General features: G+C 50.4%; 3 protein-coding genes and 1 non-coding gene across 4 annotated transcripts; 1 reads left to right on the forward strand and 3 right to left on the reverse strand.

Moving 5' to 3' along the window:
* Positions 1–373: 373 nt before the first annotated feature.
* CTHT_0030660 lies at positions 374–476 on the reverse strand. The gene is given in 2 exon segments: positions 374–419; positions 437–476. It is a non-coding gene; the product is annotated as a tRNA-Leu (tRNA).
* CTHT_0030670 (uncharacterized protein) lies at positions 441–2125 on the reverse strand (the record flags this gene model as incomplete). The annotated part of the gene is made up of 8 exons (XM_006693453.1): positions 441–494; positions 545–578; positions 702–970; positions 1042–1066; positions 1130–1365; positions 1451–1671; positions 1954–2059; positions 2123–2125. The coding sequence occupies 8 exons, from the start codon at positions 2123–2125 to the stop codon at positions 441–443; spliced, it is 948 nt and encodes a 315-aa protein (XP_006693516.1).
* Positions 2126–2714: 589 nt separating this feature from the next.
* Positions 2715–7650, reverse strand: CTHT_0030680 (uncharacterized protein; the record flags this gene model as incomplete). Its single annotated transcript, XM_006693454.1, has 10 exons — positions 2715–3452; positions 3511–5497; positions 5583–5959; positions 6105–6164; positions 6903–6972; positions 7071–7112; positions 7168–7188; positions 7270–7330; positions 7395–7459; positions 7526–7650. The coding sequence occupies 10 exons, from the start codon at positions 7648–7650 to the stop codon at positions 2715–2717; spliced, it is 3546 nt and encodes a 1181-aa protein (XP_006693517.1).
* Positions 7651–15325: 7675 nt separating this feature from the next.
* CTHT_0030690 (uncharacterized protein) lies at positions 15326–17935 on the forward strand (the record flags this gene model as incomplete). Its single annotated transcript, XM_006693455.1, has 1 exon — positions 15326–17935. One exon carries the CDS (start codon positions 15326–15328, stop codon positions 17933–17935), a length of 2610 nt encoding a protein of 869 aa, XP_006693518.1.
* Positions 17936–18238: the final 303 nt, after the last annotated feature.

Below are 18238 nucleotides of genomic sequence, written 5' to 3' on the forward strand. Positions count from 1 at the left end.
CCGCAGACGAACGATGAAGTCCAGTCGCGACGTTCTCGCACGCGAAAGCCAATTGTTCCAGACTGCAGAAGCTCCAGAAATTTTTGGGTTGGCGTCCTATTGCTGATAGTGATAAAATTATCGATAAGCACAAGAGTGGGGTTACGTATGTCTGGTGGGGTCAAATCAATGCTCTCTCAGTTTCATTTGATGTTGATACGCCATGCTTAAAGGCTGAAAAATGCTGCACTGAGCATGATTTAACCTGGTTTCGAGTCCTATGACCCTATGAAATATCTCAAATATTTCTCTGTGTAAAGAGCGGAAAAGTAAAAGCAAGTACAACACTACCCTGGCAATACCAGGGAAAAAATACAGCAAAAAAAGAAAGCATTGACAAGGGTGAGATTCGAACTCACGCCCCTTTCGAGACCACGGATCGTGATTAAGGGTTCTACACCTTAACGTGGCGCCTTGGACCGCTCGGCCACCTTGCCATACCGTTTGTTGGGAGTCTGTGCCAAAACTTTAGCTGATGGTTACTGTGTCACCTAGTCCCGGTCACCTTGCCCCCCACTTTGCGATCTTTCGACACGGGTCTAGCCGAAAACAAGGTAAAAGTATTCAATTCACAACTTTTTAATGTTTACTAAAGCACTCCGTTGATTGAGTTGATTGAGAGCTGCTTCCATCCGATCATATACCTTATGACACACTCCTACCCCGTCTTGCTGGCGGCGGCCACTGCTGCAGTTGCAGCGGGGACCTCCTCATCCAAAGGCAGCACATCCGGCACAGGTCCCAGAGGCGTGATACCCAACGGGTTGATTTGGGAATGCGACTTGGTGTAATGGAACTTTATGTGTGCAAAGTTGGTGGTGAGGCGGAAGGCCTCGTGGTTCCAGTACAGATGGCGCATCCAGCGATGGAGCGCAGGGTAACCGGAACGAATATCGCGGAGGTTACACTTGAAGTGCTGCACGTAGACGGGCTTTGTTGGAGAAAACAGAGGTTAGTGGGCTGGAACTGCCTAAACGGCGAAGGGGGAAATTGGGGGCTTACATCGAACCGAATGAGCGTTACATATCTAACCGGTGTTTGGTTATGATTAGTGTCATCAACGCCCTATAGATAGTATAGGGATTCTTACAGTCTGATATCAACTTCAGTCAGTGTCTTCCCGAACCAGTACGGTCCCTCGCTCTCCGTGGCAGCAAGATGGGCTTCAGCGCGGTCCAGCGCAGAGAACAGCGCTGTGACGTTGCGCGTATACGCTTCCTGCGTAGTAGCGAAGCCAGACTTGTACACGCCGTTATTGATGAGATCGTAGTGCCATTGTTCGGCTTCATCAACTTGCTGGCGGAGGGGCTCTGGATACAAGTCTACCTGCCGAAAGTTCTCAGGGAGTAGATCATTGAACTACAGCCGGTCAATATGAAGAGGATGAAATAGAGTAGGATGGCTGGCGAACCTCAGAATTCAGCATCCGCAAGATCTCACTGCTCTCGTTGTTGACAATGGTTTGCGTTTTCTTGTCATACAACACGGGAACAGTGAACCGGCCTGTGTAACTTGGATTACTTTGGAAGTAGACATGGCGCAGATGGGTGAAGCCTTCATGACCGGGGACAGGATCAGGAACGACATTCTCCCCCTCTGCGTCGGTGTCCTCAGCAGTCGGGAACCGCCAACCTAGAATCCATGGTCAGCTATTAGGGAAACGTGGAAACAGCACTCCTTAATACACCTTTCTCTCCCATATGCCAATGAACAACCGAGAACGAAATGATGTCATCGAGACCCTTGAGCTTGCGCGTGATGAGAGTTCGGTGCGCCTAGACAGACATTTAACCATGCCATTCCTTGGTACAGACAGTTTCGTCTAGAAGCAAGGGCTACCTACCCATGGACAAGCATAGCTCACATACAGATGATACCGCCCCTTCTCAGGTGGAAACTGAGCACCCGGCTCACGCGAGATGAAGCTACGGAATGAGCTCGGCTGGCGCTTGAACTCTCCAGTCGGGTCACCCGGTTTGACCCAGTCTGTGATCTTAGCCTGGGGAGAATCTTGGGCAGCCTGTTTTGCGTATAGTCAGGGAATTGCTGTATCTTTAAGACTTTCGGGTATATTTGAGCATACCATGGTTGTTGTTCCAAAACACTTATTCACACTTCGATGATGGGAGGTTAGCAATAAGAGTCTAACTGGTGGCTTGTAAAATGAGAGAAACCTGCTGTTCCGATACGACATTAGATGAAGGGATGGGGTGCAGGACTCGGGATTTTATATGCACGAATCAAAGTATCAGTTTGAGTTACATAAGTAACCTCTCTGCACCTTTGGCGGATGTTCTGGAATGATTTGTCATCTCCACTAGCTTATTATTCATGCGATTCCAGAGACCTGGAAAAATTGACACGACTGCAGATCCCGATCAACTCGTCAGGACAGATGTGGGAGCAAACATGCGCAAAATTTATACCATTGACTACGAATCACATCAATCGGTGAACTCATCCCTGCTTAGGTACCTACCTAGTTGTAATCGTCTCAGTAACTGTCAGCACAAACAGCTAGAGCTGTATTGGTACCATTACTCCGATCGATGGCAAGTCTAAGTAAGAGAAAGCAGCGGAAGCTTGGAGAGCTATGTCTACTCGCGTAAACCGCATCCTATCATGTGTGATCATCAATACTCCATTGACACGTCTTGGCCTTCCTAACCAACAGTCTAACGAATCCTGGCCTTGATGTACGGCACCTCCACGTCCTCGCCATCAGCATCCTCCGTGACCACCTCAAAGATGAGCTCTTTCTGGTGGGCAGGGATAGGCTTCTTGGTGACCGACTCGACCAGCTCACTCAGCTTCATGCCGTATTTGTCCTTACGCTTAGCTGGCGGGAAGAAAGAAGCGTAGAGCAAGCTCACTCCGGAGCTGAGCATCGAGATGGTCAAGCCACGCTTCTCGAAATCGTCGAGAAGCTCCTGTAGTGTGATATTGCCCACTTCGAAGCGGTCCCAAATCTTGTCGAGAGTAACCTTGACGCCGCCGGGGCCCTTATACTCTACCTTCGGACTCGCGATCGGCTCGCTGAAGCCGAAGAACGGCAGCGCAAGGTTGACGAAGCCGTTCTTGTACTGGGAAATGTCCTTCTTGCCATCCACAATCTTGAGCAGCTCCAGGATGACCAAGCCAGTGACCAGAGCGGTGGTCGTGGCGATGGCCGGGATAATCCTGCCTGCAATGAACTTGGTCTTGTGCCGGTCAGCCGGTTCAATCTTGTAATTCTCTGCGCGCAGGTTGCTGGCGGCGGTAATAAAATCAATGTGGTAGTTGGTGTCGTCGTCCTTCTCGAACTCGACAGGCGTCAACTTGAAGCCAGCCAATGTCTTGGGATCCGGCAACTCGTTGATAAGCTTCTGCAGCTCAGCCGAGTCATCAAAGGAGCTGCCACCGGCATTCGGGTCCTTTCCCTCATGTTAGTGAAGTTCGAAAACATCACAATAATACTGGGACATTACTTACGGAATCCTTGTCATCAGTCTGAATCTTGACGTTGGCATCAGGGGAGAAGTCAGGAATGATCATCGAATCCAAGGCATTGAGATAATCCTGCCGCGTCTTCCCCTTGACATTAATATTGTAGTTGAAGGCGTGCAGGTTCGTGGCCGCTTCGATGAAGGCAAAATGCGTCGGGTTGTTGGGATCAAACTTGAGCGGGTCCGGGGCACGCTTGGGGCCCGACCAGAACGGCGCACCAGTAGACGTGACCGCATCCTTGGGGAAGTTGTACAGAAGCTGTTGAATGTTGTAGTTGTAATGCTTCTCAAACTGCATCCGAGCCCACTGCACACAGTCCTCGAAGGTGAGAGCCTTCTCGTTCTTGAGGAAGTCCAAGAGCATCTCAAGCGTGGGCTTCTCGTTGCCCGTTTGCTTGAGAGTAGTCTCGAGGAAATTGGGCTGGGTCAGGTAGAGGTTTACTGTCTCCGCTGGCTTCACAAAGCTGCTATCAAACAGCTCGCGGGCCCAGGCAATAGTATGCTCGATCCTGTTTGGGAAGCTTCGGATAGTGCACATGGGGAACGACTGCTCCGGGGGATCCTGAGACGACGAGTACGACTCAGTGAGATTGGGAAGGACAACCTGAGTGTTGCCTTTGGTACCGAGAGTGCCGCTCTCCAGGAGAGGCTTGTGGAAGAAGATACATCTCCTGTCGACGTACGTTCTCGCCTCAACGTTGTCAAGAGCATTGGTGACACCATCCAGGGCATTCCAGAACTCCTCGTGGAAGATATGCTCTGTCTCGGGGCTGACGCGGTCCTTGTAGACATCAATGTGACCGTCCAGCTCGGGATTCATGGCGGTCACTGCCTTTGCGGCACACTCGCTCTTCATCGAACCGACATCCTTGGGCCTGAACAGGAATTGGCGGTTGAGGTTGCTCTTCTCGATCTGATCCATATCGGTCACAGCAACACGGCCGTTGGGACCAGTGCCAAGGCCAATCATCGCCCAATTTTTGAGCATCTCGCAGCCGATGGCACCAGCACCAACAAGGAACTGCTTCATGTTCGCAATTTTAGCCTGGAACTCGCGGCCAAAGACAGCAATCTGGCCATCATAGCGAGAGCCAATGGGCTTGCACAACTCCTCAGTACGAGCCACACTCGTCGGCAGAGACTCAAGAGAATCGAAGTACATCCACTGTTTGATAGGGTGGAACTTGCCGGACACAGCCTTGAGCACTTCTTGGGCGGTGAGACCACCGAAGAAGGCCGCCATGGGGCTGAGATCACCTGTTGCCTGAAAGCTGAGCTCCTTTAGGAGCTTCTCATCAAACTCTACCTTGACTCCCTGCTCCTCTGCGATATTTTTGGACAGTTCGAGCACGAGGGCCGCATCCTCCTCATTGAGGGGTCTGGGGAGATAACCCTTAGACTGGACAAAGGCATGAAGTGCCTGGAATCCTATATGCAGTTGTTGCGGGCGATCGAACTTGGCGAAATCCGAAATAACAAACTCAGGGTCCTTGATGGCCTCGGAAATTGTCTTGAAGCTGAGGAACTTGGGCATTTTGACCTGTTGGAAGAGACCACCGCGCTTATACTCGCCGAGACCCGAAACATCCCCGATTGAGAAGGTATACGGCCCCGTGACGGTAACCTTGCGAGGCTCGCAGCCGTTTAGCGCTTCCATGCCCTCGATCTCAGAGAATGTGACGTAATCGCCATCCTCGAGACCATGGCGAGTCTCATCAAGCGCAGACACAACTCCCTCCTCATCGATACCAGCGACGATACCGCTGACAGGGTTTTCGCCAGTGGCATCGTAGACAGTGAAGTTATCGCCAAAATCGCAGAACACGGAGCCGAACAAGCCGAAAGTATCAGCAACGATGAAGTGAATACCTTTCTGGTGGCAGTAGTCGCCGATCTGGATCTGGAGGCGCAACGGGGTATTTGTGAGGACAACAACTTGATATTTGTCAAACTGCGACAAGTTCTCGCTGAGACTACAAGTGAAGTTACATGTTAGTTTCACTCTTTCAGAGCAAGGAACAATCATTCAGTTGTCAACTGAGGGGACAAAGCACATACTTTGGAGACTCGTGGATGCGGACAGGAACGTATGCATTCAGCTCGGCAACACGAGGAGCTGTGGCCTGGTCGCGAGGCTTGCCAACATCCTCAGACCGAAGGAAGAATTGTGCAGAAAGATCGGCGATGGCAACCGGCGTCGGGTCGTAGAGGGTCAGGCTCTTGACGCCTGCAAGGGCGATATTCTTGGCGATCTCAACACCAAGACCCCTAAGGCCAACGACGAGCACGTTAGACGCGCTCATGCGCTTCATTGCCTCGTGGCCAAGGACATAGAGCTGGCGACTGTAGAGAGACTCATCGATCTCGGGCGCGCCCGTGTTCGAGTTATCGACCTGCATCTTGTTGACGGGATCAACCTCCTCAGGTTTACGTTCCTGCGGGAAACCGTGAGAGTCAGCAAAACTTTAAGTGTGCGACAAGCAATCGGCGTCGAAGAAACCTGAAGACCAGTATCTATTTTGGAAACAATCGCGTAGAAGCCTAGAGAACAACAAAGCAAAAGACCAGGGAAACACTCACCGTCATGGGTCGTTTGAGGGAAATAGGCAGGTCCCCTTCAGAAATCTTGCGCTTCCCCAGCTTGACGAGTGTTATTAGTAGCTAAGTAGCTGCTAAATGTTTGTGTAATGAAAATTTCAAGTCGACAAACAGGCAGGTTAATGTGCAGAAGCAATCAGTCTTCGGGTGGGATGGTGTTTTCGGTGTTGCTTGGAGGCTGCAGCGGGGAGAGTGAGGTCAGGCAAGGTCAGGCAAGTTAGAGGTGCCAAGGTCCCTCCACAGCCCCGCGGTTGACAGCCTGCGGGGCTCGGGAAATGATGGTTGGCTGGTCCAGCCTTGTGTGGTGGGGCAGCCAGTCAGCCAATGATAAGTACGCAACTGTGTCCAGGAGTCCACTTTTCCTTAGTCAGGGGTTGTTATGCATGTTTCGTAGTGGCTTTCAAGGGAAGAAGCACCTGGGTTTCTGAGCGGTCCTCTCTCTTGAGAACCAGAAGCCTGACAAATGCTGCCTGAACACAATGGAACTCCATAGAAAGATGATTTCCTCTGTTCAACATCTGATGCAATCGCCAACTGTTTAACAACATGTGTTAAAGGAAGCTGAGAATTGCGCTTGCCACTGATACGTGAAGATAATGGTCCCTAACACCACCTCAGTTCATTAAAGTTATTGCATGACCCTTTACCCAGCATAAGCTGTCTTAATCAACAAGGCCAGGTTCGTGCTCAACATCGTCTTGATATAAAGGCAGGAGAAGCTTTTATGGCGAAATGTCCTCAACTTGTTGGATGTTTGAGCTGCGTATCTGAGCTACCCACGGCATGCAATGTGCCTAGGCTTTCGTTCAGCAGTCCACTTTGAACAATCTTAACAGGGATTACATCCAATCTATTGAACAGCTAGAAGATGCACATCACTGTGACGGCTGTATCAGCACCAGTGCTCATGGCACAAGATGACCAGGCTCTGAAAACTGGATCACCTACAAGATCAAGTCCGCATTGGGCGGAATGCGCCCACGAAATCCCCTGTCAAACAGTCAGTCAAGCTCCCAGTGTCAAGCTTGACGAGGACTTTGCATACTGCTCCCCATAGGCATAGTCACTACTCAGGTTCATATAATTAGTCATTGATTGTCACAAACAGAGAGCAGCAATTGAATGCTACTCATCAAATGTTACTAACCCTGTGATGTCTAGCGTCGCTTGTTCGCCAACCTTCATTCCTAGGACAGCCTCGTCCCAACCTGCCTTATATTAGTAGTGCTGCAATACAGGAATTAATGACATATAACTTGATTCACTTCTTACCCCTGATAACCTTTCCTACCCCAATGTCAACTTCGAAGTTACCATAATTGAGAGAGGAATGGAGCCTAGGATGTTGAAATCATTGTTAACTCGTTGGTCTTGTATCCTGGGTATTGTAAGTCTTCACCAACAGCCGCCCTTTGTTATCTGGCTTGCTTGTATCCTTGAGCCAGCCAGTGAAGGCCACTGTCACCTTCTGGCCTCTAAGAGGCTGTGGTCCTGTACCTTTGACGTGAACTGTCTTGGTAACGCCCATTGTAATGTTAACGAACGGAGTACAAACCTGAGATGTTTTCTGAAGTGAAAGATGACTCAAGATTAAGATGCTCAGAGCCATTAAATACATAGAAATATGCATGTCTAGATGAAGATACTGTGCAGCATTGCTTTATCCAGACTCTCGGAACCTCCCGGGACCGTCCCCTCCTTCAGCCACCAAGCCCTCGCCATACTTACGTGGCAATATTCTGGGCAGACAAAGGCAGTAAAGAGACCCCAATGCCGCCGATCGGTTACCATCTGGAGATGTTGAAATGGACTGCAGCTGGAGGCTTGGTCTGCATCCCAAGGATCAGGAGTTCCTGACGTTGGAAGAGCCTTGTTAACAACTCCTGCGGGAGGGATTCCGGTCCTGGTTGGCAATCGAAGCGACACAGTAGCACGGCAGTCTGCCATCTGGCATTACAGCAGGATCATCCATCGACTTTTTGACTCAAAACAACCTTGTTAGTCGTTGAAACAATATCAATCCCCTAGATTCATACACTAACCCCCGAGATCTTCTTATTTGCTCCCGTTTCTGGGTCTCTTTTGCCAATTCAGCACTTTGGCCCAGCCTACTCTGCTGCAACATCTGTTCAACAGCCATGCATAGCCATCTATCAAACCTATGGTTTCCCGATATCCCAATGATCTGCTACAGACTGCACCTGTTGACCGAACTTTGTCCATATTAATTGCTTAACTTTTCCTTGTTCCTCAGCTGAATCTTACATCCGAACTCCGAGCTGTGGTTACACTTCCCACACTAGCTGGTCCTTCTTAGTGAGTTCCGAGCGATGAAAAAAGGGACCTAGACAACCTCCAGTCCTGATACATCGTTCAATCTGTACATCAAGTACCGCCTTGGTACCTCCGCTAAAGGGAAAGTTTTTAGCGAATGAGTCATCATGGGAACTAACCATCCCTGTCCAAAGCATTCACACATCAAGCCCATACGGATTTCAATGGAAGAAGCTCTGCTACTAGATATGGTGTCGATCACTCCCCTACTTGTAGGACCTTTCTGCCTTCTCAAGATCAAGCATACAAGCCTTAACATATGACCGAGATGCTGTGCAATTCGCTGAGCAATGCAACACTCCTGGTTTTTGGATTTTCAGAGTCTCAGGAGAAACAGCAGACAGCTAATCGCATGTCAAGATAGAAAAGCCGGTGAGGTACCCACAATCCGAGCACATTCATGTGCCGTGCTTCCATCATCCAGAGACGTGGACCAGCCCTGAGCATTTTGAGCATGAGAATGAATGCAAGTAGCTTAGCGTGTTGGTTGCTCAAATCTCGTTTTCCTGGATGTAAGATATTGCATCTTGCTTGAAGTGGCTGAGGAGGCAAGATGAGTTGTCGTTGTGAGGACTCAACCTAACTGGTGAAGGACTGATTTTCGGAGTATCTTTACAAGATCTCGCGGATTTCTTAATAAAGCTTGGAACCGAACAAAACAGCAACAGGAATGGGATGTGTTTGATGGTATGCTTGCAATTACTACTCTAGCTTCAGCTTGATGCCATTTGGTGGACCATGATAGTTGACAGACCAACATATGGAACTTGACCTTGAAGAAAGGCCATCCACAAGTCACTTAAATGAAGTTAGTGACGAACAGAGGGGGACGTATACTTGCTGCAGCTTCCATACTTTTGTCAGAAACATTTTTCTCAGTAAATGTAAGCATTTGATGGTGCTCCGTGTATGTGTACCATGGGGTTTCTTTATCGACATCTTCGGTCCCCCCTTCATGACTTCATGGTCTCCCACGCTAGCAAGTAACAAAGAGTCAAGTTCCTCCAGCATACCAGGACAGTAACCAGGAGGGAGATTGAAAAGCTTAGGAAGTGTTCTGACTTTCGAACAACTCTGCTATTCACTCAAGGCCACCCATCCTGGTTCTGAATGACAGAATACCTCTCACTGTTGACATGAGATTGTAACTTGGGTAATTGGGGTTGGCTTCGCATTTTGACCAGTCACGAGCATTGTTCAAAGAGATATGCATGCATGCCGTCGATCACTAGCGGCATTTTCGAAGGATTCCTACTAGCATGATCCAATGTTGGGTGAGTATGCACAGGCCAAAAGTCCGACCGTGAAAAGTGGGCAAGAATGTTGAAGTATTTTGATTCATACATATCAGTATTATCAAAATGTCCTTTTTTCCCTGTCACACGATGATGCAAAATGCCCGGGAAAAGCCGAGATCGACATCCAGATGTGAAAAATGAGAGATCAGGAAGACACGTGGAGGAGGACAAGTGGGTGAACCATTGTTTCTGCTCATCGTGCAATCGTTTGAGCAAAGTAATGCCAAAAAAATTTGCAACTTCCGCATCCAGCCGGGCCGCTCAAACTGTATGTACTGGGAAATGCTCTGCGGAAAGAAGCAGCTTTGGTATTGGGTTGCTATGCAGAAAGAACAGAATGCTGGAAGCCTAGATGGCCGGAGGAGTGGTCCCGATGGCTCTCAGTTATGTCGACATCATTAACTCGTGCAGAAAGATGTGGTGTTTTCGAAGACCACATCTCTGTTCTGTTTGAATAAGGACCATTGAAACTACTCAATGGAAAAAGATGTGCAGGACAACTGCTAGGGTCTGGGAAACCATTGAAACTGCTACTCAGTTTAGTCTGCTCGATTCACAGGATTCTAGCTTCCATCATGATAACATAGCCGACAATATTTGCCCTAGCCACACTTCATCGCTCATTTGACTGCTAAGATCTACCCGTTAGTCTTTTCGTATTAGAAGATATCTGACCAAATATTTTGTATATCACATCAACAAAACTATGGAAACATTAGATTATGTCTGGGAGACAAATTTTCCTAGTTATTGATGCTCTAACTACCTTTAGATCAACAAAGACGGGGGCAAGGGACCCTAGAATTTGTGGCACAATGTTTCCTGACAGTCTCCTGACAATTGATAACAGTGATGAAATAGACTAGCATCCGCGTTGAAACACTTAAGGGACCATCACTGCAAGGAGGAATGGGTCATGGTGACTTCTTGAAGTGTAGGCTTTCTGGTATGATCAGCGTGCAAGTTAATTTGCCGCAAGTTCTTTCGAGTTTTTTTCAGTTCATGATTGCGATTACATATCGATCTGTCTATCTAACAGTCTAGTTCACGTTTGGTATCAAGTGAATTTGCAGAAATGAAACCCTAGGTTGGAATAATCATTGCATACATACATGTACATTGCTTGGTTTCTTGCTCCTGGAACCCAGATGGACACGCTTTATGAACCACTACGTCGAGGGCAAACCGGCAAATCAACTTAGTATGTCATGTCATGTTTAAGTTTCTGAACCAGTGCAAAGGTCCAATGCTGATGCCAGATAAATATTTGGAAGTCAAGATAGGCATAGATGAGATCTCCAAGATGTATAGTGATGACCTTTTTTCGGCTCCGAACAACAGCACTTGAAGATTATCTTGAGCTTACATTAACCAGCGTCTGTCACTGGGAATCTGGTACATCAATTCTGGGTTAAACCTGATGCCAAGAAACAGCCCAAAAATAGGTGACTTTACCTATCCTTTTGATACATACGTCAATATGACCAAAGTAAGCTTGTTCCATCCATCTTGAACATAAAATTCTCCGAGCAGCTCGTTTCCCTCATCCGTTCTGTTGGTGATGGCTCATTATGTGCAGCTGGCAGCTGCAATTTACTGCTACTGCTACCCTACCAACCCACCAACTCTAATTCTGCTCATTCAATTAGCTTATTAAGAGTCTTGAAACTTCCTGGCTCTTGCAGCACAATACGAGAGTAGACCACTGAGCTGGCGTTCTTGAGTAGCAATCCCCAATCAAACACCTCATTGTCGGATTTTCTACTATATACATAGGTAGATTTTTTTGTTGCGCGCATCTCGCTTCCGCTCATTCAGCAGATAGAGGGACGGAAAGTTTGTCCTGATCAGCCGGCAGAGAACTGTCAGCTTTGAGTTCGGATAACCTGGAGATCGTCGCTGCAATCTTTGCAGTAGCGAGATTGATATATGCCGGATAGACGCAGGTACAGCTGCGGTTTTGGCAAATGGATATCTGTGAAAGCATTGATTCGGACTCTTCAGCAGGGTTCATAGGGCTGGAAGGCAGGATTTGGGATTCTGACAGCGTTCATGCATGACAGGAATTGCTGTTCCTGGCTTTAGGCTTCTACTCTGAACAAAGCAAAGCCCATCATTGCGGAAAATCCCTATATCGGGCTTCAAAATCATGGACAACAGTAAGGACTGATGGGTCTTCTCAATTTGATGGGTTCTGCACATTCTTGTGGGGTCGAAAGACTTTGCAAACCTGGTACCTGAGAGATGGTACTGATATGTTATTCAACGGTCGAGCCTGTTCACTTCCGAAGCCTAACATTCCCAGCCTATTCTCTTGATGCTCTCAAAACTCAAAAGAGGACTCAATTGCTGAAGCTCAACAGTCTTATCAGCACAGTTCATGAAGGAAAACTTGCACTATTCCTTTTTGAAGGAACAATATCTGACTTAGTTCATTAGCTTTGGTTAACGGGTTGAAACTCAGGTGTGCTTGAAGACACAAGCTGAGTTCAAACGCATAGATGTTTCGTTTATTTCCAAAACACGTGGGAGTGGTGTAACATGACCGCCTAGTAGGCATGGTTCCCATAAAGGCCGTCATTGAAACGGGCCGTTGTCCGTTTCGAATTGAATGCCACCGGCAAGCTGTTGTGGAAGCACTGTGATGCATGAAGTAGTTTGCCATGAAGGTTTCCCTCCCTCCACCACCCAAGTCTCAAGAGCAAAACTTGTCACTGCCGGAACAAACAATATATTGTGCATTTATCCCCAGACGATCTCTTTCTCTGGAAGGAAATTGGCGGAAAGGTAATTTCACGCTTGATTAAAGGTAACGTCAACCGATCAATGGAACAAGTACATCACTGGAATGGCATGCGACTGTCAACTCCTTTGCATTGGAACCTCTTGTCGGCAGCATCCACAGTATGGAGCTCACCACGGACTATTTTTCTTCGATCTTCAGGGTTCTATGCCCAGAGCTGATCAGGAGCTCACGATGCCGTGCCCGATCTGTGGAGAGATGAGCTGGAAAACATGGGACAGGTGGGACAGTCATCAAACACACTGACAGATCCATATCGGCAACGGCATTCACCGATCACAGAAGATACCAAGTTTGCATCGTGAGGAGATAGTTTCTACGCTACGCTCGCAATGTGGAGATCTGAGCAGCTTGATGCTTGCAACATGCGGATCATGGACGCATTGGACGGCGTATTCCGCACCAAATTGTACGTGTTGTTGTTGCATCGGGCAAAGCTATGCATTTGCATGCATCCATGACCTGAGTGGGAAACATGATGGCCTGTCGCGCGGTGCATCTTGGCGAGAGGAACAGAGCGCGGGGTCGTTTTTTGTGATGCACTGGTCTTGGGACCTCATCAAGTGGCGGCACAAGCCTTTGTCGGGTTTCTCGATTGACTTGGCCGGAAAGTTCCCGGAAGGCACGCGGGGACAGCAGGCATAGTGAAATCAAGAATTCAGTCCAAACTCGTGGGAGCCTTTCGAGATTTTATCAGTGATTGTTTTTTATGGTCGATAGCGTTGTGCAGTGACTTATTCGATGGAAGTCATTTCCATTCCCAGCCGATCAGGTCCTCGACCTTCTCTACTGCACGGATGCATCAGACTAGTGGCTTATTAAGCCTTGTAATATTACCAAAAGCGGAGGCGCTATCGGCAAGCAGCCAACCACACGCAGACATTCGCTCATCTGGCACAAGCAGGTGGGTCACTCCTTAATAACCGGCGGTTGAGTTACTTCAAAGTACAAGGGTTCTTGTTCAGCCTGGTGACAATTCCTCTCTCGAGGACGCCCAGATGAGGCCTTGTACGGTTGTACTCGATGGTAACTGCACGGCCCTGTTTTTAGGCCCGAGCCTGCAGTTGCTGGTGCAGGTGAGCGATAGCGACCATGTCGACCAACAGCCTTTTGGACTGCATGGGTACGCAATCGTGCTTGAGTTGCGCCCCTGCCACGGAGCAATGGCTTTTCGATCCTCTCTCCCGGCTCCTACCAGCTGCCAACGCATGGACCTCGCCGTTCGTCCCGTGCACGGCTCATCTCATCAGCAAACAGAAAAGGGGTCATTCAACAGCTTCAACTGACGCAGCCGGCTGAGAAACACGGAGTGCCTCTTCCTTTCTGCATCCATAGCGTGGCTGAACGCGCCAGCCAGTCTAGCTTTATCGACGGTGGTCGCAAGATGCCAGATTGGGATATCATCGCCGTTGTCCGTAATTCTGCCAGACTTCGTTTCAGCCGTTAGGGCACAGGTACCTTCTCGGCCAACGTAAGGCTCGCATTGACTCCGTCGCTATTGGCCCCGCCTGGACCCTTCCCATCTGGAGCCCAGGGTCCACTCGTACGCAACGTCCAGCCCCTGGGTTTTTGGCGCAATCTTCCCACTGCAACCCTCGTTGCTGGTAACCTTGCTCGGCACCAATTTGGGGGCCTGTGGTCTCGCACCCTTGCAGCGGCGTCGTGCTCCGCCCCAAAGTCCTTCCAATCCCCTTTCAAGTCCCTTGGTTGTTTCCTCCGCTTTCTGCTCTGAGGCGCTTCGTTGCTGTGTCCCGTGTGCTTTCGTTCGCTCGTTCCGTTCCTTCAACTGCTGCAGCCTTTTTTTCGTTTCCCTCGCTCTCTTTTGCTTACCTTACTTTTTTTTGCCCTGCCTCTGCTTGCTTCACCTCCGCACCCGTCTTCGACGACGTCGTTCGTGCCCTCCGAGAACCAAGCGACGACTCGCCGGCCGCCAAACGCAGCAGCAGTAGCAGCTCCCGCGAGAGTGTCTCTGCGGCCCGCAAAAGGAGACAACGATACGCTCGCTTTCTTGCAGCCTAGTCAGCCCGTGGTTCCCGATGCCTGGTCTGTCATGATCCGCACACGCGAGCAGCTCTCAACTCCTTGACGGTGAACCACGTATTCCCAGCTGGAAAGCAAACTGAAATTCGAATTTTTGACGATTTTTCGTCAAGTCGCTCTTTTATATTGAAAGGTATGCGGAGCACAGCAACGGCTGCTGTTAGGGCTCTGGGTGTTTGATTATGGGCTGGCGTTTGGAAGTGTCATCGGGAGATTATGGTCCGTCAATCAATTTGCGAGTTGTATCGGGAGCCGCCTTTTGGGGCATGAAGCGACCCAGAGTTGCTGGCGGGCACCATTGTCCTATGGACTGTGTACTCCAGGCTGTGGCTGCTGGGAGTGGCCAGCATCGAGAGATCTGCCCCAGCCGGGCCTCTGAGGGCGATCATGCTGATCATCAATGCTACTGAATCCGGGGAAGCGCTATGTGGAATCAATGGGTTCACTGTTTAGGTTACTGACGCGATGCACTTCCAGAAAGCGCACAGATACTCCCACACTCGTTCAGCCCTCGTTATCAAGTACACTCTTTATTGCTTTACCTGACAAGTAAGTGTTGCTACAGCGCGTCAGACCACTCTGTCGCCATCGTGGGCGCTGACCACCACACCCCATTGTGCTATCCAGATCGCACGATCTATCCTCCGCCACGCGTTTCGTTGCGCAGCACAAAACCAACGATTTATATATCCCGAAGCGTATGGTAAAGACGAGCTAAGTGGTATAGGATGAAGTCAACATCGCTCTTGGCCACTGCGCTGGTGGCGCTTTCGTCAGTTGCTGCTGCCCAAGCAGCACCGGGGAAGCCCAAGATCTACTTCCCCAAGCATGTCAAGCGCCAGTTTACAAACTCGACAGTCTCTGCCGACGAGCTGCCACCTAAGACGCCGCTCGACCTCGTTAAGGCTAAGAGGCAGAACCCAACTGGCAATATCGGTAGTAATGTCGAAGAGGTCGTCATCACGGCTACCGTTGTTGTCACCCTGCCAGATGCGACCCCCGTCACAACCATCTGGCCTACTCCTTCGGAGAGCAGCTCATCTAGCGATGTTCTGAGCGAAAGCTCATCGGTTTCGTCAGATCTTGGCTCGAGCTCGAGCTCTGATGCGGCTTCGACTTCCTCTACTAGCGACCTTGAGGAGTCTTCTTTCGTGCCGCCCGCTACTACTACTACTACGTTTACGGAGGATTCTTCAATCAGTTCGAATACTCCTACCGTTGACCTTACTCCTACCCCTTCGTCCAAGAGCTCCTCTGAGTCTCTTACCGTGTCGGCTTCCGAATCTAGTTCTGACTCTCTGTCGGAAGTTGCTCCCTCTAGCGATGTCCCGTCATCGAGCGCAACACCAACCGATGACCTGGTCGACACGACGTCCAGGATCCCTCCCACGCCCACTTCCGACGAACCGGTCGAGCTTTCGTCGACGGTATCCGAGTCTTTTGCAACACCCGACATCACGGAGTCTTCGAGCTCTCAGTCGCCTGTCGCTTCTAGCACCAATGACTCTGCCAACCCTGTGACCTCGATCATCAGTAGCATCAGCTCGGTCATCTCAAGCATTTTGAGCCCTCTAGAGCCGACGACGACCGATGTCCCGACCCCTAGCTCGACCGAAGACCCGGTTGATGAGAGCTCTTCGACATCTAATGCCGACATCATTAGCGATCTTCCGATCGAGACTCCTACGCCGACGCCCACGCTGATTGAGACACCAATTGAGTTTCCTGTTGAGACACCCTCCGAAACTGCTACAGCTTCGTCAGTTGAGCCGCCCGTGGAAGAGCCTACTGAGTCTCCTACCAGCGAGATCCCATTGCCGCCGGTCGTCAACATCACTAGCTCTTTGCTCCCAGAGCCTACTCCTACTCCTAGTCAGAGCTCTTCGGTCGAGGAGACCCCAGTTACTCCCACCGATCTCCCTGCGACTAGCGTGGAGCCGGAGCCGCCAGTTAGCACTGACCCGCCTGCTGAGGAACCTAGCACAACCACGAATCTGTCTAGCGACACGACTACCGCCCTTCCCACCAACGTCACCGAGCTGCCAAGTGAGACAACCACTCTCCCAACTGACCCGCCGGTCGAGACGAGCACCGACATTCCGACGGACTCTGCTGAACCAACTGATACGGCCCTCCCTCCCACCAGCACGCTCGAGCCTGGCCCTGGCAGCAATACAACCGAGACCAGCACTGTCACCGAGGCTCCGGCAGTTCCGACTAGCTCGACGATCGAGCCTGTTCCCAGCAAAAATGCGACACTGACAACCGATACGGAGACGTCTACTAGCTTAACCGAAGTCATCCCAACTAGCACCACCAGCAGCAGCATTGCCGGCGTCACCAGCATCCCGACGATTAGCAATATTCCGTCCTCGGCATGGCTCCCAACCACCATCATTGTTGCCCCGACTTCCACTCTCACTGCATCCCAGTCTACTACTACGGCCACTGGCATTCCCACCGACCTGCCTAAGGCTATTGCACCTGACGACCAGAGTCCTGGCCAGCCGGACGACACCATGCTGATCCAGATTGGTTTCAAAGAGGGCTACAACTATCCGTTCGTGGTGCAGGAGCAGAGGGCTGCCGCTCAGATCTTCAAGCTGCTTCCTCAGGCTTTGGCTGATTATGGTAAATTTGATGTCAGCAAGGCTCAGATCAAGCGCCTGGTTCCTCTGGACACCCAAGCCTCACTCGGCTATATCACTACGCTCGCTGTCATTACTTACCCGAGCAGTATGGTTGAGGCGCTTGCGGTGGACATCCGGCTACCCTACTCAGCTTTGTACCAGAACCCTAACCAGCTCATCTACAACCTTACTCAACAGATCAACCCGGCTATTCCCATCTACCTTGGCTCAGCCTTGGAAGGTGGCAGTAGCGGCTCGGATGGTTCTCCAAAACCGAACACTCCCAACGCGAACCCCAACAGCGACCCATTCGGCACCAACCCCTCGCCTAACAATACCAGCGGTGCCCAGAAAGGTACCACGGCAGGTATCGTTGGTGGCGCTGTGGCCGTTGCTGCAGCTTACGGTGTGGTTATGTTCGTCGTGGCTCGGCGCTACAAGCGCAAGAGGCAGGCGCACCGCAGGGCCAGCTCCATTAGCAGCAGCAACCCTCCTATGTCAGACTTGGCCTCTCACGGCCGCGGCAGCCCCGCGCTCATGGGCGGTGCTCTTTTGAGTCGTGACTTCACGAGCAGCCCGTACGGTGCCACTGCCGCTCCAGGCGGCCGTGACAGCCATGGCAGCGGACGAAGCGGGATGGGCGGCTCGGGCAGGACGCAGTACATCTCGGCACCGGTAGCAGCTGAGAACTCGCTTGGATGGAACTGATTTGAGAGGTCGTGACTGACCGGATTTGACTGCCTCTTTTTTTGGCTCGTCCTGACCACCCGGTGATGCGATGCTCCATTTCCGGACCTCCTGCCCGCTCGTGTCTGTCTGCCTGGCCATCATCACTTGTCAACCTTACGAGGCTGACTGACAGACACTTCTGATGTTTTCTTATATTGTTTGCTTTGCTTATGCTTCGATACCCCTCGGGCGAATTATTGCCAGCAAGCGGTATATGTTTTGGTCATGTTTTGGATACGTACGGTCTATCTACGCTCGCCATCTATCTGCTTGCTTTGTCGC

This window comes from Thermochaetoides thermophila (assembly GCF_000221225.1).
Source record: "Thermochaetoides thermophila DSM 1495 unplaced genomic scaffold scf7180000011816, whole genome shotgun sequence".
Classification (NCBI taxonomy): Eukaryota; Fungi; Ascomycota; class Sordariomycetes; order Sordariales; family Chaetomiaceae; genus Thermochaetoides; species Thermochaetoides thermophila.